General features: G+C 41.9%; 1 protein-coding gene across 4 annotated transcripts in view; it reads left to right on the forward strand.

The window, feature by feature from the left end:
* PLCL1 (phospholipase C like 1 (inactive)) overlaps window positions 1-23,858 on the forward strand; it is a 210,120-nt gene that overhangs the window by 154,087 nt on the left and 32,175 nt on the right. For all 4 annotated transcript variants that reach the window (XM_062619703.1, XM_062619705.1, XM_062619707.1 and 1 more), the window contains exons 2-3: window positions 13,866-16,337; window positions 18,488-18,691. In XM_062619703.1, the coding sequence (XP_062475687.1) occupies window positions 13,866-16,337; window positions 18,488-18,691 (2,676 nt within the window). The remainder of the gene's footprint in view (window positions 1-13,865; window positions 16,338-18,487; window positions 18,692-23,858) is intronic.

Genomic DNA, 23,858 nt, shown 5'->3' on the forward strand with positions numbered 1-23,858 from the left:
CATCCTCAAGAGGGTAGATGCGAAACTTTGACTTCCCAAAACAAAAAGCTGCCCAAAGCCAATGGCCCGTCTGATGCCATCCCTGCTACTAGATTCCCCCTTTTTTGTCATGCATATGACCCCCAGGCAAGAGAAAAGATGGAGACCCTGACAGAGGCTGTGTTGCATTTGAACGTACTGAGATTTGTTCTCCGGAAACACATTTGAGTCTTATGGAAATCATGAGTCCAAATCCAGAGCAGACCGGGTTTCCTAAGGGGCTTTCTCAGGGTCATGAGCAGAACTAGAATCCAGGGGGGGTCCCACTTTTCTGGTTGCAAACCCAATGTTTTTCTACTTGCTCAGTGTTTTCTAAACATTGAAGTGTACAAATCTATTGGAGATTTGAGGTGTGATTTTCTTCTCATAAAATACCAAGTTATATTGCAGTCACAGCATAATAGTACTGTGGTTAGATTATTTATTTTTCTTTAATACCTCTATTGCCACTAATTCATAATGTTTAAACATTACCTGGATGGAAGCAATTATACCAGGTTGGTGATATACTTAAGCTGTAAAAATGCATGTGCCATGTGAAACTCAGGAGACTCTAATATTCAGACATGCAGCTGATTTAATTGTGAGAAAAAGGAATTATAATTATTTAGCAAAATATATGACCAGAATAAAATTGCATTGCAATTGAAGCCATGCATTTATTAACAAATCACTGCTTTTTCTCTCCCCAAAACTTGAGCTCTAGGATGTAGGGGAGCTCTGCCCTTGAAGGTGGATAGTTTTGAAGAAATGTGGTAAAAATTATCATCGCCATAGCAAGTCAGTTATTCCTTAAATAGGATGTTTATGATGCTGCAGTTTGTGACCTGCATCATTTACTCCTGATTTTGATGAGTAATGCAAATACTCAAGTGTCTGCATTGGTAAAAATTTGGCATATGCCTACTTATTAGATTCACATAATATGATTTAATGAGGGTACTGCAGCTGTCTCTTGAGTACATACTTCCTTTGTATTAATGGGGGAATCTGTGTTTTACTTTTAAAGGAGGCATTGAGACATCTAATTTGTTATACTGTTGCTAAGTAGACCATTGAAACCAATGTTTCACTTGGTTTCACTTGTTTGTTTTAGCCTTGTCAACCCCTTTATCAGAGCAGCAGCATGTTTCATGGCTTGACGCAGTCTGTTCTTATATCAGCATCATAATTTATAGCTACAACCTAGTTTTTCAGCCTAAGGATGTTGAAGGTGAATACACTGTATGCGCTGTGTGCATAGTTGCAAAGCTAAAAAGCTGTCGATGGGAGTAAAATGCATCAGAAATTTGGGGGTATGTGTACACATACAGACATGCCCTGATACCCGTTCGTACACTTTGTAGAGGAGCAGTTGGAAAGCTTTCCCTGATCCTATTTTTGTGATGAAGCTTGTTGGCAAGGGACAGTAAAGCACGAATAGGACAACCCAAGTCCATGGGCATGCCACATGTGTAGGGAGATGGACCACACACTCACTGTGCCTGGGGAGTGCTGGGGCTGCTTCATGGATGGCTTGTGGGTTCCCATGGAGGTGGTGCCTGTACCACTGCAGAGAGACTGCATACCAGCTGTACAAACTCCTACTCCTCAAGGATGCTTTCCTAAACTGATAAACAACTTCCATGGAGGAGTGAATGCATTTGTTGGGTATGCTGAAAGCTGCTTTTCTATCTCACAAAAAGCTGGGGCCTTCAGACAGCACGCTTGAGGCAAATTTTCACCCTAAAGAGCTAAAACAATTCTGCTGTCTTGCCCACATTGTTCATATTTGGCTTTATGTATTCTATCTCAACCTATTTAATGATTCAATTATGAGTGAAAATCAGAATTCAAACATTTCCCATTAAACTAGTTTCACTACTTTAATAATTTTCATCACTTCTCCCTAAATTTAAGGATTGGGGTTGATCTGAATCAGCATAAATGTGATTAATGAAGAAATAATTGAAGTTGATTAAAAAGGGCTTAAAATAATGTGATTAGACTATGGAGATTTGGGTGGTTTATTGGATTACACATTTTATTCCTGGAGGATTGTTGAAAGATTCAGAGTGAAATTAAATTGGTCATCCTATTTGGGGCCCCAGTGCTGGTAATCTCCAGTGCCATGATACCAGGCCAAGGGCACAGTCATGTTCACCGGTTTTCTCTGGCAAAATATGGGATAGAATTTTTGAGCTAATACCTAAATAATCTGTCCAGAAAATATCTCTGGAATCTGGTCCACCCTCCATTATATAAGGCTTGAATGAAATGGCATTTGATCTCGTAGGGCATCCTTTTGGAAGGAATGAGATGCTGCTTGAATGCCTTTTGTGATGGAGATCTGCCATTCTTGGGAGACTGTGACCATTGTCATCTGAGTTGGTTTTGGTTTTGTTTTGGGGATTTTTTGGTGGATTTTTATGTTTTGCCTTTTTTTGTTTTCTTAAAGCCTTAGCTTTATTTTGACTTGCAGGTATTGTAAGTATCCAGCAGCTCTGATCTTTATATAATAATCTGTAATCTGTGACAGCATCAGTCTGCATCTTGAGCTTCTGTGGGGTCCACAAGGAAACTTAATTTGAAGGACTTCTTAAAATACATTGATTCATTACTTAATTAAACTACTCAATTGAAACCGTTACATTCTGAATAAAAGTGCAGAGATATGCCTTTATTAGGACATAAAAAGTCTCCTATAAAGATATTCCTTATTTTAATTTGGGCTTCTGCAATTGTTCATGGCCAGACATCATCTTCTAAAACAATCTGGAAACTATGAAATGTGTTTTCCAAAATCTTCCAGATTCTTGTGACTCTTGTGAACTCTCTCCAGTTTTCAAGGTAATTTCTAAACTGAAGGTGTCACATGATGAGTAAATATAAAGAGATTTGAGCTTTTCTGTCCTGGCTAGGTGCTATGTTTATACAACCAAGAATACCACAGTAATCTTTTTGTTATACCCTGTGCTGATCATCTGCGATGACAAAACTGGATTTTTTTCCAAGATGATTGTTTCCTGGATGAGAGTCCTGTAAATAAGGCCTCCCCTTTGTGTTTCTAGATTTATGACCTCATATTTTGGTCCTCATTGGAATATGTTTGGGGTTTTTTGAATGCATTGCTTGTCAGTCTTCGACTTTTGGTCATTGACCCCTATTCTTTGTTATTCATTGCTATTCATATCTTGGCTTTGTATCATCTCCAGACTCCATGTATATTGATTTTATGCTTTCTTCCAGGTCACTCTAAAAATGCTAAATAGCACTGGACTATGAATGGGTCCCTGCAGGATCCAATTTGAAGCACATCTACGTTATGAGCGTTTCATATTCACTGTTGCATTTGAAACATATCATTTATCTTATATTTGATCCATTTAATGTCTTCTGAGTTTATTTTTATTGCTATATCTTCTTAATCAAAATCTCATTCAGTACCAAGTGAAATGCATTGCAGAAATCATAATATATTACAGCATCTTAAGTATATTACATTGACTTTATTATGTGTTTCAACTAAACTTTTATTCTGTGAAAGAAGAGATACCAGGTTAGTCTGACAAGCTCTGTTTTCCACAAAGTTGGAAATAGTTAATGCTAGTCATCTTTTTATCCCTTCTTAATCAAACATCTTTTCAGCTTTTCCCTTATTTTGACAATGAAAAGTACCCACTCATGGGTATAATGCAAATCCAGCATTTAGAGATGTAATGAAGGGGAGTACCAGTGGGGCAAGCTCTTTCCTTAGCCTTGTCTTTCTAAACATAGTTTTTCCTCCTGGGTTACTGCTGGAATTCTCTTACTATCATTTAGTCAATAAATGCTCTTTTGTACATTAACACCACCAGTTCTCCTGCTGGTGGGATTCAGCCTCTGCCTTATATTTTCAGATAAACTGTCTGAACTTTCTCTGCTGAGACTGAAACCTGTGACCAAACCCTTCTCCTGCTTGTATGAACTCTCTGCTTGCTGTTTCCTCCTCTGGATATTTTCTTCTTTTACTAGTTTTCTAATTTTATTTATAACATACACCAACAACTTACTTTTTGGTTTGTAACGTATTGCTTTCTTGTGGCTGATTTTCTTTCCCATTTGAGAGGCAATTTTTTAACCAGCATAACCTTCTTTCTGGCTTGCCTGGCTCAGGTAGTGTATTACAGTCACTGACGAAAGTTTAGATTGTTTAACTACAGGTCATCCTCTGCTGTCAGGTTTTAAGGAGGACTTCCCACAGACGAAATGGAGGTCTCTTTAAAAAGACACCAAACAGCAAAACAACCAAAAACCATCTGACCTTTCAAGTTCAGATAAGTCAGATTCCTTGGAATTCTCTCTCAGTGAAATTCCTCAGCCTTAATTGTGGTTTTAATTGTTTTGTTGTGGGTTTCTTTTTTCTCTAAACAAGGAATGCAGAGAATGTCTTACTCTGATTTCATGTCTGTGTCTGAATAGCGAATTTCTTCAGAATACTTAAAGTGTATGGTGTTTTGAAGACATGCAGAAGAAAACAAAATCATTGCTGCTGAAAGCCCCCAGGAAGGTGTGTGTTGAATTCTTCTGTCATTGGATGTGGTGCATGATGCTGTTTACCTAGCAAATTTGAAATAGAAAGTCCATCTTCTATAGTTTCAAAGGCTTCAAGCCCAGTAGGTTATTTCTGTTTTGAATGCTAGCATCACTGGGGTTACTGCTATGGTTTATTCTGCAGAGAGAGTACAGCCTGTGCTATCACACTGGCACTTGGGTATCATGAGGAGTGTGGCCATGGCAGCATGCACGGCAAGCTATGGTTTTCCTACTAGCAGGACCATGGGTGAGGACCCTGAAGCTGGGTCAGGTATCTCTGCACCAGCTCTCAGGCATAGGTGTGACTGCATCTACCCCTGTGCTGATGTATGGAGCAGCTTCTAAATCTTGTTAAACTGGGGACAGTGGGAAGCTGCTCCAGTCTCTGTGTTTTGGAAGGATGTTGTAGCAGTGTCCTCTGCACTCGCTGCAGAGCTGTCATATCTCTAACCAGCAGAAGAGATGAACGTTATGCTGAGATGTGCAGATATTGCGCTGCTCATTTTCCCATTCCCTGGGGCCATGATAGCCCTTATGTCAGGGTAATGCTGTAACTCTCAGTGAGCCTGCACAGTGTTTGATAGCAGTATTTTAGAGTCCTCCAGGTCATGGTGTTCAGAGCTGTCAGGAATATGCTGAGACACCAGGTCTTTGGTTTTGCCAACTCTTGGTCTTGCATTTTCTTCATTTTTCTTCTGCTGCAGGTTCAGGCTGGTTACATAACTTGTGCATGTGTAATGGCTTTGCTGCATGTCTGTATACAGAGTTGGTGGAGCATGGCTTCCCATCTATCCTTCTGTGTGGTATCTGGCTTTTTTCTCCAGATGTAGCTCTCTACCATGATACATTCCTTGGTCAGTACAAGGCCCAGTCGTTGGAGTCACCTTTGTAACCCTGAAATCAATGCAGAAGTTTTAAGTTTTAATAAATGAGGGAAATTCATGTTGCCTGAACTTCAATTGCTCTTAGTGCTGGCTTGTTTTGAAGGTTGGATTTAAGGCACACATTTCATTTATTATATCTAAGTAACTCAGGACTTTCCAACCTGAGAGGCTCTTCTGCTGTGCCACATAGTAGGAGTGCTGATCAGCTCAAATACTCAAAATGGGTACATAGTAAAGACCCCTGGTTTGGTTACTTGCCTTTCCCCCTGGGCTGAAACAGCACTGTCTGCTGGACCCTGGTACAGGCTCCTCAGTACAGCTTCCTTATCTGCAGATGAGGGCTGACAGGAGCAGTGGTTGCTTTGCGTTGAGAGAAAGGCTGTGTAAGGCAGGTCTGTGATTGCTGTAGGATTAGTTGCTTTAAGTACACACCTCTCTTGAGTGCTGCAGCCAAGATCTCATTTCCCCATGGCTTGCTGCTGCTTCTGCTTGAAGACACAAAGTGTCTTTCTCAGGTTTATATTCCCTAGAGTACAGGGATAAATTCAATCCATGTCCAAGGTACCTTGGGAGACTCATAAGCATTACAGCCTGCAGGCAACCAAGTACTTGGAAATAACAGAGCATTTGGGAGTAGCAGTGTTTGGAAACATTGGTGGGCTGTGAGTCCCTTCCAAACTAAAAGCCTTCTCCCAGCTGGAAGTAGATCTGGCACTTTGAGTGTCATAAGTAAAGGTTTTGTTCCACAAGAAGAATTAAGAGGATCCATGAAAAATCTTATGCATTGGTGGGGTCTTCCATAGGGTTATGTTGAGGTGCTGCGGGTATGTGTTGAAATGTCAAACAGGAATTTTTCACTGTAGATGGTGCTTAATAATAACAAGAGTGCTTAATAATAAAATAATAATAGGTTGCTTAACAATAAAGGGATAGGTACTTGCACCTTTATTTAAGGACTGTTCTTGTGGAAACCAGTTGGATGTTGAAGTGTAAAGAGAAATGGAACAATGATGGCAGAAGGAGCTGTGAAGTGGTAGCCTCATTACAGGCTTTCATGTTCTCGTGCTCCTGGAAGCTACTTGAATTTGGCTTCATAGCCCAAATTATAAAACACAGGAGAAGCAGTGACTTCAGTTCTGTACCATGCCAGAAAATAAACCCTTATTGCACTGCGTGGTTTCCATTTCCAAAGTGTTTTCAGATGGAGTCTTTATGTGCTGCCACTTTTTTTTTTTTTTTGCTCTTATTTGTCATTTGAACAGCAAAGGTAAATTTTCTTCAAGGTATAATTGAATAAATTTGGCAATCCTAGTATTAAAAAAAGAAAAGAAAAAAGCAAACACACAACAAAGCATTCCTTGAGCAGCAAATCATTTTGGGTCAGATGTTTCTCTCAAAGATCTCCTCCAGACATTCTTATCTACCTCTCTCCAGCCTTACACTAGTATTTGAAAGGGATTTTTACTACTGAAAGGAAAGAGGAAAGCAGACAAACCATTGTAATCTTGCCTCCTCCTGAACTTCTCTAGTGGAGACTAGCAGTATCCTAGCATAGTTAAGCTATTGTCTTCACTCTGTTTTCCTGCTCTTGGGGTGTCTATTTTGTGGGGTGACATTTTGATGAGAAGCTGTCAAGTCATTATTGTAGGTCTTGGTGGCAGTCCCCTGCCCATACCTGTTGTCTGGGAAATCCCATGGAGTTGATAAAAGCCCGCTATAAATGCTGATGTTACTGTTCCCCATGGCACTTTTCTTCCCCATGTCTGAGATCCCTTAGTCACTGCCTTCTCGTGAATGGCAATAGTGCTTTAGGCTTCTGCGTGAAGCATGAGCCTGACTTAATCTGCTAGTTAGTGTTAACTAACTGGGTGTGCAGACATGCCGGCGTGACTATTTTGGTATTTGGAAAATCGCTGGACACTGAGTTCTGAGGCTATTTCTCGTGTATCATATCTGTCCATGTTGTATTTTTGGTCTGCCTTAATTTTTCCATTTATTCCATTACGTGTGTATCCCAGGTTCTTAAGAGCACATGTGTTAAACTTTGGATCCAGTCCTTATTCCACATGTGCTCAAATCCCTGAATTAGCAGGAGTTTTGCCTTGAAGAAGATACTGAGGTTGATTATATGCCATTAACATCTGCTCTCACAATCTGTTAGTTGTGTGGTTAGCCCAAGCGTGACGGGCAGCATCCCAGTGGCTGCATGCACCAGCGATGAGGTTCAACCCCTGTGCAAAGGTAGCTGCTTTGTGCCATGGGTTGTCAGCCTGGGTGAATTTTGAGTAGGTAACCTTTCCCTTGTTGTTCTGTGAGTTGTCACAGTGGATATCTGATACTTATACCCTGCAGGCCTTGCCAAGACATGTTAGAGGGAGTTCAGCTGATTAATTTGTTGTGATAGCACAGGCTATGAGAACCAATAAAATCTGCAAAATAGGCAGTCCTGGGATGCTCTCTGAGGATGGCCAAGAACATGGCTGAGAGTCACAGAAGAAAGTTGTGTGCTAATAATGAAAACCAGTTTCCAATGATTGTTGCTGCCTGTAGTAATCATATACTGTCACTGTGGGTTCAAGCTTTGAGCCACATCTCTGATCAGACGGACTAAGTGCATGACGTCTGGTTGCAGCCCTGGCCCCAGCATTGGCTTTCTGTATTCTCTTGGTTAGTTTACATAAACCTTCCCTGCTCTGACTTAATTTGTTAAAGAAAGATTACACCATCGTTTGTCAACCTGCTACCTGGTGCTTTGAGTGCCACTAGTGACTCACTGACTTGTCTATTTAACATTCAAAGGGACATCGTCCCACCACAAGTTCTGTAAAGCTCAAAGATTTTCAAGGATTGGGATTCTGTCTGTGTATAACTGAAATATTTAGAAGCATCCCAGAAAACCTCACCCACTAGAGCTAATTACTTTCTCTTGGAAAAAAATCTCAAGGTAATTGTTGGCCAATTAAGTGGATCACCTGGAGTTTCCAGAGCAGATAGCTTTTAGGATGTACCGTTTATCACAATCTATTTGTGAGGACAGACTAAGCTGCCTGTTATTGATTTCTTAGTGCTAGGTTCATGGAAATGGCAAAGATCAGAATAAAGCTTCTCTTTTAGCAGCGGTGATGCTCACTGTTGAAAATGTGAATTGGTTTTGAGGAAATGGCTCTTAGCTGCACTTAACAAGTTTAGCTCTCAGCATTGTTACTGAATATGACATCCTTTCACAGAAGCCCAGCAGCTCTTTAAGGGCTTTTGGTGTCTTGGCGTAGGTGATGCCTTTTGCCCTTCTTATCCTCCTTAGCAGAATCTAGAAGGTTGTCAATGCTTTAGAAGCCCGTCAGATAACTGTTTCAGACAAGTAACTCCTGATCTTGGCCTCTGTGTGCAGGGTTGCTATACAGTTCTTATTACTGCCCTGTTTCTTAACTTCAGATCAACAGTTTATGTCCTATAGTTTTGACAAAGGGGGTGGGTTGAGGTGGAGAACATGTTTATTCATACTCTTTTAATCCCATGTATTTATTTCTGTTAGCTCTTTGATTTAAACAGCAGAAGATGGAGTGGTCAAAGGTCAGGATGGATGGGGTGGAGTTTTCCCACAACTGCTGATGGTTTACTGATCCCACTGTTTACACATCCAGTCCCTCTGACAAGGATGATGTGTTCAACAGGGGAGCTTCTCCTATTTTGGGATCGTGCTTAGGCTGGGGTTCTGAATCCCTCCTTTAGAAACGTTTAGAAAATGTTAGGATGCAGTCAGACCAGCACTTTGTCTCCTTGGTGTTAACTGATTTCAAAGCAGCTCTGTGTACACTGAAAGCTAAGCACTGAAAGCTAAGCACGTGTCAGAGTGGTCTTGTGGTTAAGGTCTCGAGGTATTTTTGCATAATGGATATTATTCAGACTCAGGAGCAGGAGATGGAGTCAGCCAAGTTAGTTGCTTGTTTTCACACTGTTATAGGGTTTTTTTTGGCAAAAATCATCCTTCTTTCATTGCCACAATAAATTCAGTGTCATCAGCACAAGTGACTGAGGACAAAGGGCAGTCCTGGGCCAGTTACTGTGTGGTAAGACCAATTTTGATGGACCTAGCATCCTGGAGAAAGGTAGACTTTTTACCTCCAAGACTCACAGAAACATCTCATTGTGCTTTGTGATTGCTTTGGCTAATGAAAGGGGGAACAAGTGCTGTTGTGTGGTTGAATACTATAGAGAGGGTTTTTAATTTGTGTGCATGTTTTTGGCAGGCAGCACAAGAGAGAAAGTTTGCTATTTATTCACATAAGATGTTGGCAGCTTTTAGTTTGCTAGGTGACTGTACTTTTTCCTGTTCTTGGTATCCATGTAAAGATAAAAGGGAGCAGGAATTTAGCCACTGGAGACACTGCAGCACAGAAGTATTTTTAGCTGGATGTCTTTTCTTTGGAGAACAATGTGTCACAATTGGATTAAGGTAGAGACTTAAAGAAAGACAATAGCTAAACTAAAATTAGCAACCTAAGTCTGTAGGCTCAGTTGAACTAAGCTCAGCATACGATCAGTGAGGAGGCAAAGTGTATTTAAATCGTCTTATTGAGGCTCTGATGTGAGTGGACTCCAGTGGAGTGAGGATACTTCTTCAGGAAGACACTCCTCTGCTCCCACGGTGATAGCTTGGGCCTGGAGGTGTGTGGCATGGCTAAACCATGGTGTCAGGATCTAGAGATGCTTGTTCAAGCAAGGTAGAACATGGTAGAACAAAGACGGGTGCCTGGCTTGTCAGGCTGGTAAGACAGCATTTGAGCTTACAGAAACACATTTGAGTTTTTTGCAACCCTGGAATAAACAACTTCATGATACTTATGAATCAAAACTGTCATGTTAAATCTAAATTAGAAGCTCTCACTTTGAGAGACTGAGATGTTTCTATTACATAGAGACCAAGAGGGGAATAACTGATGCAGTTATAAGCTCAGTTAGCAATTGCAGTTTTGCAGGGTTTGTGTGTATTATACAGTAGATTGGGGAGATTGTTAGTTAACTAATCCTATTAATGTCAGTAATACTCAAATCTTGTTAGTTTTAGATATTTAGTCCACGGATTAGGCTTCCATTAAATTGATTAAAAGATGTGGAGAAGTCCTATTCAGAGATGAAAAACTGCTGTTGTACAATTCCAATGTTCCTTACATACCACTAAGTATGAAACCAGAAGTATCCATCAAAAATAAAAGCATGGAACTGTTGGAACAAGTCCAGAGAAGGGCCACGAGGATGATCAGGGCACAGGAGCACCTCCCGTATGAAGACAGGCTGAGGAAGTTGGGGCTGTTCAGCCTGGAGAAGAGAAGGCTGCGTGGAGACCTCATAGCAGCTTTCCAGTATCTGAAGGGGGCCTATAAGGATGCTAGAGAGGGACTCTTCATTAGGGACTGCAACAACAGGACAAGGGGTAACGGGTTAAAACTTAAACAGGGGAAGTTTAGATTGGATATAAGGAAGAAATTCTTTACTGTAAGGGTGATGAGGCACTGGAATGGGTTGCCCAGGGAGGTTGTGCATGCTCCATCCCTGGCAGTGTTCAAGGCCAGGTTGGACAGACCCTTGGGTGACATGGTTTAGTGTGAGGTGTCCCTGCCCATGGCAGGGGGGTTGGAACTAGATGATCTTAAGGTCCTTTCCAACCCTAATGATTCTATGATTCTATGAAAGAGGACACAGAGGATAACCTAATTCCCTCCAAATCCCTTAGAGGTTAAGATTGTTAAAAGACAACTTTGTTGGTTCTCCATGAGGCAAATTAGGGGTTTTCCCACCTTAATACCCCCAAAGTGACTGATTAATTCTGTGGCTTATTTTCATCAAAAAGCACTGGTGTCTTGGAACTAAAAGTAAATGGCTTTTATTTTTCTGCAGAAAAAAGTAGTTACAAACCAATTCCTACCTCTCTAGCAAAGACAAAATGGGGTAGACATGTAGCTAAATCAGTTATGCTGCTCTGATGAGCTTTCCAGGTCTGTCCCTGAGGAACCACTCACTGTGAATCAACGAATCACTGCAGATTCAAAGGCCATTAATACATCTTCCCGTATGAGAAAAATAATCTTAATAAATCATCAATCTTAAATCCAAGTATTGCTGCTATAAACCTAAAGAAATAAGATAAAGCTCTCCTAGAACCTGTAGGGTGACTGGCTGCATGTGTTTGTATTCATTAGCTTCTGTTTCTTGAAGATTTTCATGGCCATAGCTGTGTATCAAAACACAGGATCTTAATGTAGGAACAGAATATTTTAGCAGAAAATGAGTTTAAAAAGTAGCTGACCCGAGGCACTTGCTTCATTGACTTTCTTCCTGGTTTTTTAAGACCAATTCTCATGTACTTATGTATTAGAATAAATGGCTAGACTAATTATTCTTGTCAGTAGAAGTCTCTGTATCAGTTTAATGGGAAATCTTTAGCATAAGAAGCTTAGAAATTTCTTTCTTTTCCAGCAGATCCCATACCTTTAAACCCAGTTGTTGAGTAGCTGGGGTTTTGGAAGCATGTTGTATGTTATTGAATGGAGTGAATGACAATAGCAATTTTGTAGCAACATTTTATACTAATTTGGTGAAAGTATATATGCAAACATGCAAACAGTGAGGGGAGATGTTCCTACAAGCACCAAGACTCATGCTCTGTGTCTGGGACAGCGACACAGGGTCCTGCTCAAATACAGACAACACAGAGCAGGGGTTGCATTTAGGGTTTTCAGGAGAATATGACTTGAGGAAGGATGGATAACACAGCATGTAAACGAGCACTGGAGGGAATCAGCTCCTGGGGCAGTGGAGGGCAGTTGAAGCTGCAAAGGGTTTGGGAGTCAGGGGTTTTGGTGTCTCAAAAGAGGTCTCCAGGGGCTGCAGGGAAGCCGGTGCCTGGTGCACATCTCATGGCTGGGCCTGAGGGCAGCAGGGTGGGGGAATGTGTGCCTAAACCAAACATTTCTTCACCTTGGGACTCCTCTTCTACTCAAAATCCAGGCAGCCAAAGTCCCTCCAACAGCAGAAGGCAAAGACGTGGGAAAGTATTGCTGGTGGCTAGGGAAATAGGAGGGAAAGCAATTTCAACAAGTGTTCCACTATTAATTACAGCCTTGAATGATGTTTTAAAAATATTTTTGATAGCTGACGGATAATTTATATACCAAGGGAGCAGGTGAAAATCGTGCAAAAGCAAGAAGAATGACGTGCCATTTATAATTATTGTGAAATGGTTTGAGTTGATAATATGGGGGAAAAAATTTAAATTTAGTTGCTGTGCTAAAATTACAAAAAGCTTTGCAGGCAGGTGGGTTTACATCCACCGGCAAGTAGGTAATTGGTACTGAAAAGACTGAAAAGTCACACATCTAGCTAAGTATTTTCTGAAGAGAAGTTGGAATAGATGCCCTAAAGAGAAATGCTTTGGGTTTCATGGCTGGTTGTCCGTTTTCCTACCATGCTTTTTGGTTCAGGTACACAGAAATTACCAGAATAGCTGCTTTTCAAAGCAAATGGGGATGCAAGGGAGTGTAAAGTAGGTTAGGGCTGAGCAGAGGAGCCTCCCACAAGAGCAGCGATGAGATTCATGCAGTTGTACATGCAGCAGAGATGGACTTCTCAGCCTAATGTGAATGTCCTTTGCCAAAGGACACTGGAACACACAAATAAGAAAGCCCAAACTCTCCTGGGTGTGTATCTCAGAGGTCTGACTCATTACTGTTGCTTGGTTTTGTTTTAGTTTTGCTTGAGGTGTCCAAGGTTGCAAAAAGAGGCAGAATTGAGGCAGGATGCTCATCTGCTGAGCACCAAGCTGTCACGTGTGCCCCATGGGCATGCTGACCCATCCCAGGCTCTCCTCCCAACACTGCTTAGGAAACTTCTTTCCCTTCTCCTCCCACATAAGCTTACTCCTTTCTCATGCCTTTTTATCCCAAAGTTCTTCCTTTATTCTGTATCTCTTAAATCCTGGTGAGATCATCTCCACTTGTGATTTAGGCAGACCTTAACCAGGTGCTGGAGCTTCCCATGAAACCCCTCTTCCACATACATCTGCTTTGAAAATGTACATTACACAACTGGATAGCACCTCCTCACAGCTGGAGGGAGTTGCTGAAATCTGGAAGGCAGTTTAATAGCTGCAAATATCACTCATGAAAACTTGGTATCTCTAATGCTGCAATCAATCAAGTCACTGTATATCTCAGTGTATTTTATAGCTCTTTAGGGAACTGAATTGTGGGAAGGGATAATATGTTTTGTTTTGAGGTTCAGAAGAACATGGATTATCTTTACATAAACATATCTGTTCTATTATTTATGTGCTTGTGGGATGGCCAAAGAAAACTTACTCATTCTTTTTTTTTTTATGTAATTATTCCACAGGATCCTTCAAACCAAAAATGTGGAAGAAAGAAAACCGTGTCCTTCAGCAGCATGCCATCAGAGAAGAAAATAAGCAGTGCTAGCGACTGTATCAGCTTTATGCAGGCTGGGTGTGAATTGAAGAAAGTTCGTCCAAATTCCCGGATTTATAACCGTTTTTTTACTCTGGATCCTGACCTGCAGGCTCTTCGTTGGGAGCCTTCCAAGAAGGACCTTGAGAAAGCCAAGCTTGATATTTCTGCTATAAAAGAAATCAGACTAGGGAAGAACACAGAAACATTCAGAAATAATGGGCTTGCAGACCAGATTTCTGAGGACTGTGCACTGTCAATAATTCATGGTGAGAACTACGAGTCCCTTGACTTGGTTGCCAATTCAGCTGATGTGGCCAATATTTGGGTATCAGGATTAAGGTACTTGGTTTCTCGTAGCAAACAACCCCTGGATTTGATGGAAAGCAGCCATAATACCCCACGGTTTGCCTGGCTAAAAACTGTATTCGAAGCAGCAGATGTTGATGGTAATGGCATAATGTTAGAAGATACCTCTGTGGAGCTAATAAAGAAACTCAACCCCACCCTAAAGGAATCAAAGATTAGATTAAAATTTAAGGAAATCCAGAAGAGCAAAGAGAAACTTACAACACGTGTAACAAAAGAAGAATTTTGCGAAGCATTCAGTGAACTTTGCACAAGACCTGAAGTTTATTTCTTACTTGTGCAGATATCTAAAAATAAAGAGTATCTAGATGCCAATGACCTCATGCTGTTTTTAGAGGCTGAGCAAGGAGTGACCCACATAACAGAAGAAATGTGTCTGGATATCATACGCAGGTACGAGCTTTCTCAAGAAGGGCGGTTGAAAGGGTTTCTTGCAATTGATGGATTTACTCAATACTTGTTGTCCTCAGAATGTGATATTTTTGACCCAGAGCACAAAAAAATTGTCCAAGACATGACACAGCCTTTATCACATTACTACATCAATGCATCCCACAATACATATCTAATAGAAGACCAGCTGAGAGGGCCAGCTGATATCAATGGGTATGTCAGAGCTTTAAAGATGAGTTGTCGGAGTATTGAACTAGACGTCTGTGATGGCCCAGATAATGAACCCATTATTTGTAACCGTAACAACATGACATCCCCGCTTGCCTTTCGAAATGTTATTGAGGTAATAAATAAATTGGCCTTCTTTGCTTCAGAATACCCCCTTATCCTCTGCTTGGGGAACCACTGCTCAGTCCAACAGCAGAAGGTAGTGGTACAACACATGAGAAGGATCTTTGGAAACAAGCTATACACAGAGACACCCTTATCCTCAGAAGCCTACCTCCCATCACCCGAGAAACTGAAAATGAAGATCATTGTGAAGGGGAAGAAGCTGCCCTGTGACCAGGATATATTAGAAGGAGAAGTCACGGATGAAGATGAAGAGGCTGAAATATCCCGGAGACTGTCAGAGAATTTCTCAAGGGAACCAAAGCTGATCTGGCTCTGCAGGGAATTGTCTGACTTGGTGTCCCTGTGCAAATCTGTCCAGTACAAGGACTTTGAGACGTCCATGAAAGCTCAAAATTATTGGGAAATGTGCTCCTTCAGTGAGGCAGAAGCCAGTCGAATTGCAAATGAATACCCTGAAGACTTTGTCAACTACAACAAAAAGTTCCTGTCCAGGGTGTACCCAAGTGCTATGAGGATAGACTCCAGTAACTTAAATCCTCAAGATTTTTGGAATTGTGGTTGCCAGATAGTGGCCATGAACTATCAGACCCCGGGGCCCATGATGGACCTACACACTGGCTGGTTTCTACAGAACGGGGGATGTGGGTATGTTCTCAGGCCTTCAGTGATGCGCGATGAAGTGTCTTACTTCAGTGCTAATACCAAGGGCATTGTCCCGGGGGTCTCTCCCCAAGTCCTCCATGTCAAAATAATAAGTGGTCAGAACTTTCCAAAGCCCAAGGGTGCATGTGCAAAGGGGGATGTCATAGACCCCTATGTCTGCATAGAAATACATGGGATTCCTGCAGACTGCACTGAACAAAGAACTAAAACTGTGCAGCAAAACAGTGATAACCCCATTTTTGATGAAAGCTTTGAGTTCCAGATCAATCTACCGGAGCTGGCCATGATCCGTTTTGTTGTTTTGGATGATGACTACATTGGGGATGAGTTCATAGGGCAATACACCATCCCACTGGAGTGCTTACAGCCTGGATATAGGCACATACCACTGAGGTCTTTTGTTGGTGATATTATGGAGCACGTTACCCTCTTTGTTCACATTGCAATAACCAACCGAAGTGGAGGTGGGAAGGCCCAAAAGCGCAGCCTCTCGGTGAGGATAGGAAAGAAAGCAAGGGAGTACACCATGCTGAGGAACACCGGGCTCAAGACTATTGATGACATCTTTAAGCTGGCAGTGCATCCACTACGAGAAGCTACTGACATGAGAGAAAATATGCAGGTATGACACCTGTGTGTGTTGGTATGTCCTCAATGTGGAAGGGAAGGTCCTGATGTGAGCTGCCGGTAGGGCAAACATGTTGTAGCCGGTGGAAGCTGGTGAAGTTTCAGGCTGCATGGCTGTTATTAACCTTTAACTGTGTATCAGAAGGCTGATAATTACAGGTGCTAACTAGAAAGTGAATGTGGGATTAGGCAGAAATGTTCTAAATATCACTGTGCCCTCTCCAGATGCATGCTTTACTGGTTGTCTTTGAGAAGGCAGAACTGAGGGTACATGTTGTGTCCCCAGGCTCACGTCTCAAAAGCTTCATTTCCTCGCTGGTCCTGAACAAGTCAGTAAGCTTTCGTTTTGCTGAGTGAGGGTTATGCTCTTCACTTCCTTTGCTTGGGTGAGCATACCACACAGTGCATGTGTCATTGAAGGCTTGTCTACACCAGAAAAACCCACTGTGCAAAGAGCAGCGCATTTCCCTGAGCGCGTGTTGCCACCATTCGCCCAAGGGTACATTCAGTGTTGGCAGTGAATACCACTTGGATTGCAGCAGAAGCTAAAGAGCAGTGTTGTCTGTGCTGGCTGAGTGCCTTTTGGCTCAGGGGGTCTCCTGGCAGTGTGGCCTCCTGCCCATGCTGCTCTGAAAGCAGCCAAAGCCCGCTGCGGCTGACGGTGCTGGTGCCCAGGTACTCAGCACCATCACAGCTGCCAATGCTGGACCTTCCTGGTTGGGAGGAGATGAAGTGGCAGCAAGGACAAACAAGAACCAGGCCGTCTGGTGCTCTCCTCTGCCGGTTGATTAAGAGGCAGCTCAATTCAGAGGTCCAAACGCTGCCTAGAAACAAAACTGAGTAGCATTAAACAATGAGTTTTCTTTAACAGCTGAAATCAGCCGTAGCTATCTCCTTGGTAAAGAGACAGAAACAATTCATTTTTCTCTCTTGAAAACAGGAGAAAAACGCATAGCGCTTCATTGACCCCTCTCTGCTGGACAGAGTCTAAAGCAAATGAAATGTTGGCAGCTGGAAGTTTACAGAATGACATAAGTTTTAAATCACTCCCAAAGGAATAGTCTAAGCATATTTTTAAGAATGGGAAACTCTTCCCAGCCTTTCGTTTCCTGCAGGCCTTGAAAAGTAGCTAGTTTAAACTGCTGACTCCACCTTCTGTCTCGGTCAGGCACTATATGTGAACTATGTAAAAGAAAATAACTCAGAATCTGACTCAGAAACAGCATTAAGGGGCCTTCCAAGCAAAATTTCAGTACAAGATCTTGTTTTGGAGAATGCTTTGTAAACACACAGTTGTTAGTTTTAACTGCATGCTAATGTATTTGATTAATGAGAAAAAGCCTCTTTTAATTAACTGGGCATTTTCTGATGACTGTTTATTTCAGCAAGATGGACACACACACACACACACACATTCACAAGGTATGGATTGTTAAAATACTCTCTAAATTAGGTTTTGTGCATCTTGGTCATTATTGTGCAACTCAGGAAGCTAAATGACGGGGGCATGTCAGCTGTACATCCCCTGACTTGATAAATAGATAAACCCTGACATGTTAGTTTGGGTTGACCTGTATATCCAGTATTGATTTTCTTACATGTGGCCTGTGAAGGGGAAAGAGTGTTTGGTTTTTTTTTACGATGTGGTAATGCAAGGCTGAAAACAAAGTGGATTTTTCCTGCTTGCCTTTCCCATGGGAAATACCAGGTCTGTTGAACTTGTTCTTGCTGGAGGATGATAATGATGGGAGAAGAGGTGATTACAGCATCAAAAGCAATTGAGTCTGTACAGTTGGGAAGAGAAATAGCATTTTAAGATGATAGTTTAATATGCTGGGGACCAGAGCTTGTCCCTGTTGGGGCTGGATTTGCAATGCAAAGTAGCTGCAGAGCTGGCAACTAGGATACCTGGGCCTGGAGGAAAGCTGGAGCTGGCAGTAGGCTTGGGGAGTCAAGAACGGGGCGGGCTGGGAGCTCTTGTGTGTGCTGGCACCCCATGGGGTGCCCAGGGATGGCAAGCAGCAGGGTAGCACTGCCCTATATCAGCGGGGAGAAGCAGGCAGGAACTGATGAGGTGCTGGAGGGCAGGAGGGACTGAGTGGAAAGGGGCAACATCCACTCAAGTGTTTGTTTTCCTTCCTCCAGAATGCCATGGTGTCTGTCAAGGAGCTGTGCGGGCTGCCGCCCATCGCCAGCCTGAAGCAGTGCATCCTGACCCTGTCCTCACGGCTCGTGAGCAGCGACAACGCACCCTCTGTCGCCCTCTCCATGAGGGACGCGTTTCCTTACCTAGAGCCTCTGGGGACCATGCCGGACGTGCAGAAAAAGGTCCTGGCAGCGTATGACCTGGTAGGTGGTTACCACTGCTACCTCTGTCTTTTCTTGCTGTTGGGAATGCAGCAGGCAATGCTCACTATTCTTCACATGCCCAAACAATTGAGTTAATTGAACAAGGCTTTTCAAATGGTTTAGGCTTAGCAAAAGTGTCCTTTAATCACCAGAATACCACACTGGGCTTTTTGTTGTTGTTTCTTTTTAGGCACAGTTGTGACTATATCACAGGTTGGCACTTGAAGAGAGGATTTTGTTTACAAAAATAGCAGAGATTCAGCATGTATTGGGGACTGTTAGTCATTGTCCTTGGGAAGGGGCAAGATCTGTGTGCTGCGCTTTGCTTGCCTCCCCACAGCACAGGGCAAGGCCATTGAAGCTGCGGTGTGAGAATTCCTAGGCAAAGCTGAGCCATCCGCTTCCCAATGCCTTTCAGTAGCAATGTTAAATAGTGCCCATGTCCCTGCCAGGGCAAGTCAGTGCTGGCTCTTGGGGAGGGCATGTCAGAGTTGGAGGTTTAAAAGCACCCATTTTCCTCTTGCACAGGGAGAGAGGTCAGCGTGATACAGGAACGCTTATAATACTTATAAAAAGGTATAGAGACAAAGTGAAGGTGTTCCAGGTGAATGCTGCTGCTCACCCTTGTATGGCATATGTCACTGCTGTTGGTGACTTCCAGCAGCAGAAATCACACTGCATCTATGAAACTGTCCTTAGTAGATGCTCTGCAGCAACCCATAGCAAGATGCATAGTTTTGCAGACCTTGCCTTAAATATTACACTATGGCAACCTGACTAAACCACAGTGCATGTTCAGTGCACGGCAGTTATTTCTGCAGCTTATGTTCATAAGCAATGAAATGGTGAATAACTTTAGAGGTATCAAAAGGCTTCCAGAGACCTTCAAGTGTTGTAGAGAGTAATCACAGCTTTCAATGTGCCAAATGCTCTATTCTGTTCCATCTCATTTTTTGCTGTTATAACACACTTTTCAGGAGAAAATCAGCTTTGGGGGAAGAGGGAGACACTGACGCTGATTAAAAGAGAAATACTAAAAATACTCTGAAATAACCTTTGGGTTCCTTCCAAAGTAGTTTATATTACTTGGAGGTGATTAAGTTGTGGTAATAAACCACCAGCTGTAACAATACCAGAACAAGGATTTGCAAATCCAGTTGATTGATGTATTTTAGATTGGACTTTTTTTGCATAGATTTGTTGCATGGTGTGGTGTCTGACTGAAAGAGCAAATACCACATAAATAAGAGATTTTTCTGTCTTTGGAGGCCTGCCTAATGGAGTTTTACCAAAATGAATGTGTCACCTCTTATCTCTGTTATATACTGAAGAGCACACATGGGACATTTCAAGGCCTCCTTGTGCTATGGAAAGAGTTTTTCAATTTAAATAGGTGAAAGGCCTCTTTAGAAGGCAGACAAAAACACTTGTATAACTGCTTTAAATAATGTTTGTTCTCACATTCATCTCTGATGGGGAGAGATGTACCTTGAATGTCAAGAGAAAGCACAAAGGGTTTAAAATCTGAGAAAGAAGGGAATTCTTCTGTGCCTCTGTAAGGGTTGATTTGGTATGTAATTCTGGTTAATGAGAACATGACACTTTATATTATTTTTACCCATTTTGTTTGGCTGGGACTGCCCTTACTTTGCTGAAACTTGCTTCTGAAAAAGCAAAAGCTGGGTTTAATGAATGTTTTTGCTGCATTTTGGATATTTGCCATTTGAGGCAATGCCAGCTGCAGAATATTGAAATCTATTTAGCCTTTTCTTTGTTTGCAAAAAAAAAAAAAGAACTGTCTCTATCAATCTTGGTATTTGAAAATACAGTGTGGGGATGGGTTTGCAGTTTTGATGTTGAGAAAGTGCTCTTCCTTAATATGGTGTTTGTAATGCCTTGGTATAATCCAGGGTGTATTTCTTTTTAATAATACCTTTTTTGTGCAATTAAGAACATGAGGAACTGTTGGTGGAAAGCAAGATAAAATAATTTAGCTTTTTATTCATTTATTTTTATCCGAGATACACTACAGTTCAGCCTTTTAAGGTGTTGATAAATATGGCTTCAAGGAACTGGATCCACAAGTGCTTGCTCCATGTCTTTGACTCCTCAGAAATGTCTCTTCGCTTCAAAACACTTTTTGGGTGAATAGGTCTGAGAGCAATTTTAAATGCATAAAATAAAAGCTGTTGATGTTTGCCTCTATCTTGTGTGAATGGGCTGTACTTCTTAATGCCTTTCATGGTTAAACAGAAAACAGTTTGACACTAAACCTCTTGGTGTGATTGTGGGTCTGCCTCACTCACGGGCTCCACAGCACAGGTAGCATGAGTGCTGGGCAAACCCTTCCTCGCCACCTCCAAACCTGCCACATATCTCACATTCTTCTGAAAGTCTGCTTTGGGAATAACTTCTGATGAAAACAGCCCTAATGTGGTAGAATTTTTTTCCCTTACAGGAAATTGCCAACTGAACGTACCTTTTTGGGGTTTTTCCACTGAAATGATACACTCTGTGTGTTAAATGGAGCATAGACAGGGCTGCAAGTCCAGGCAAATGGAGGTGAAAATGTTTGGAGACCTGCCACAATGATCTGGAAAACAACTGACTGTCTGTTCCCTCCTGCTCAGCCTTTGTCAGTAGGCTCCATAGACAAAGACTGGTTTGTGCAGTTTGTTTGTTTTTTTCCTGGGCAATTAATTTTACCATTGTGTTTCTCATTAAATATTTTCTTTTGCGAGAGGCCTTCTTAGAATAAAATTTCATCTGCTTTGTGTAAGGAACTGGAATGAATTTCAGGATTCTATTTATATGTTTTCTTTTATGGTCACATCGCAGTGGTTTAGTGGAACTTGACTGTTGCTGTGCCTCATGCAGGCATAGGCTTCACTGTTGATTCTGAGTTGTGTGGGAGCTTCTGCAGAGGAGAGCAGGGAATGGGATTTGCCAAAACCAGGAAAATACAGTTTAGAATTGTTTATTTCAACTTACAACTTTGGTTGATACCATATATAAGGGTATGATGAATGGATTCTGGTAATGTTGTCATAGATTCCCACAGATACACCCTGTTATAGCATATCACAAAGCTGTTCTTCAGCCCTTTCCTATGAGGAAAGACTCTCCCTCTCCCCTTCTACTTGTATGCACCCCTTTGCCAGTGGCTGAGCATGGGAAGATACTCGCTCAGGTGGGCAGCACATGCAGTGTGCCCTGTAACCTGTCAAATAGATGTTGGTGTTCATTGATCACACCTAAAAAGAGGAGATATTCAATGTGCAGAGAAGGGATGGGGCCCAGCTGGACTTGACAGATGGTTGAATTATTCATTGCAAACAGTTATCCCGTGAAGTTAGGATTTTTTTTGGTTGAGAATTGTTCGGAAACAAATTGTGGTCTCTCTGTCTGCACGATATATTCATGTGCTGAAGCAAGCATGCACGAACTCAGGGACACTTGTGCACTTTGCTTTTCAGCTATTAGTTCAGCATTATTATTTTCCTCCAAGATCAAATGATAGAATACTTTTCAAATCAGAAGCAATAAACAAATGATAATAAATGTTCTTGGTTTTACCCAACTATCTTTACATGTTTTCAAATCAGAAGCAACACAAAGTGTAAAAAATGTTGAACAGAGAACCTTTTTGTAATATAAACTCATGCTGACATTAATGTTTTGTTCTGTATTCAAGCCTTTTTAGTGGAGCTCATCTTGTGATTTTGGAACAGGCAGGTAGGGAAGGACAACATGTCTTTACATACTTTTGAGAGGTGGCAAGTTAGTTAAGAATGTCTCTGCCAACACATAGTTGGATTGAATATTTATGAGAAGTAATATTTGTGATGCTGCTGGAGAATAAGTTGATGTATTTAATGGCAGTGTTTTTGTTGACACTGGTGTTGGTCCATGCACGCTAGTAGAAGTCTGCTGAGGTGTCTAGAGATGAACTGCTCTTTGTCTGCTGTTTGTTCAAATACAGTCTTTTTGGGTTTCTTTGCATTGATGCAGCTGTGACAGCTCTGTATTCCCCAGGAGAAAGTCCATTTTCTCAGTTCATGTAAATGCAAAATGACCGAATAGATTTTTGTGAGCTTTTCCAGTGAAATTCATATTTAGCTGGGACAGAGTCATCCCCAAAGGAACGTTCTTCACAATTCTCTGAGCAGATGAAGACAAGGGATATTGCAGAGCAAAGCATCCACTGCCAAGAAAGTGTCATAATGCATTGACGTCAAACACAGTCCAGCACATGGACATTGTCTTAAATTTGTATCTGTTTTAAAGAGTTTTCTGTCCAAAACTGGGCACAGACTGGGAAAGTGATTATGCAGTTTCTTTCTCCACTTCTTTCAATTCTCTCATTTACCCACCACTCACAGTTTTGCTCCCTGGTACCTCATGTCCCTTAGTCCCTCCTAAAATAGGACCTGAAAATGATCAGATCAGCACTCTTCTTGCAGAATGAAGTTCCATTTGGGTATTTTAGTTACTCTGTTTTAGATAAGCATATTGAAAAATGATGCCTCCCTCTGTTCTTCCACTGCCTCTGTTGTTTTATAGAGGAGACTGGTCTACATTCATTGGATCACATCCTGTAACTCTCTGGCACTGTATTTCCCTAGAAATATCTGTAAGCAAAAGCATGAGATCAGAATTTAAGGTGAATTTTATTCAGTTCCTTCTGCAGTTTGTGTCAGTAAGGTATTTCAGATGTTTCCAGCTGATGTAAGCATCCCTGATATCTGTTCCTCTTCCTAGGCTGTTGCAGGTAAAGCGTCAGATGCAGGAAACTGGCTTGGAGCATAATGGAACAGCACCAGGGTGGACTGATAGCCAGTGTTCCTTTCCATGCCCTGGCACCATGTGCACATCCTTCCTGGTTTGCAAGACTTGCTGGCACACAACTGATTGCTTGGCTGTTTCTTGTCCCAAATGTCTACAAGAAACACTGAGTGCTAAAGCGGGAAGCCTGTTCAAGGGGCTGCGAGTTCAATTTGTACTTCAGCTGTTTTTCCAAATCAGTTGTACTTTTGTAGCCGTTTTTGTCTGTTTGGTGGTGGGTTTGCAGGGAGGGGTTGTGTGTGTTGCTTGGAGCTCTTTTAGCCATAGAGGCACAGTACGGTACTCCTTACCCAGGGAAAACTCTTCATTGTCAAAGAAAGGC

This window comes from Pezoporus occidentalis, unplaced genomic scaffold, assembly GCF_034315485.1.
Source record: "Pezoporus occidentalis ecotype Australia unplaced genomic scaffold, CSIRO_AGI_Poc_V1 ctg213, whole genome shotgun sequence".
Classification (NCBI taxonomy): domain Eukaryota; kingdom Metazoa; phylum Chordata; class Aves; order Psittaciformes; family Psittacidae; genus Pezoporus; species Pezoporus occidentalis.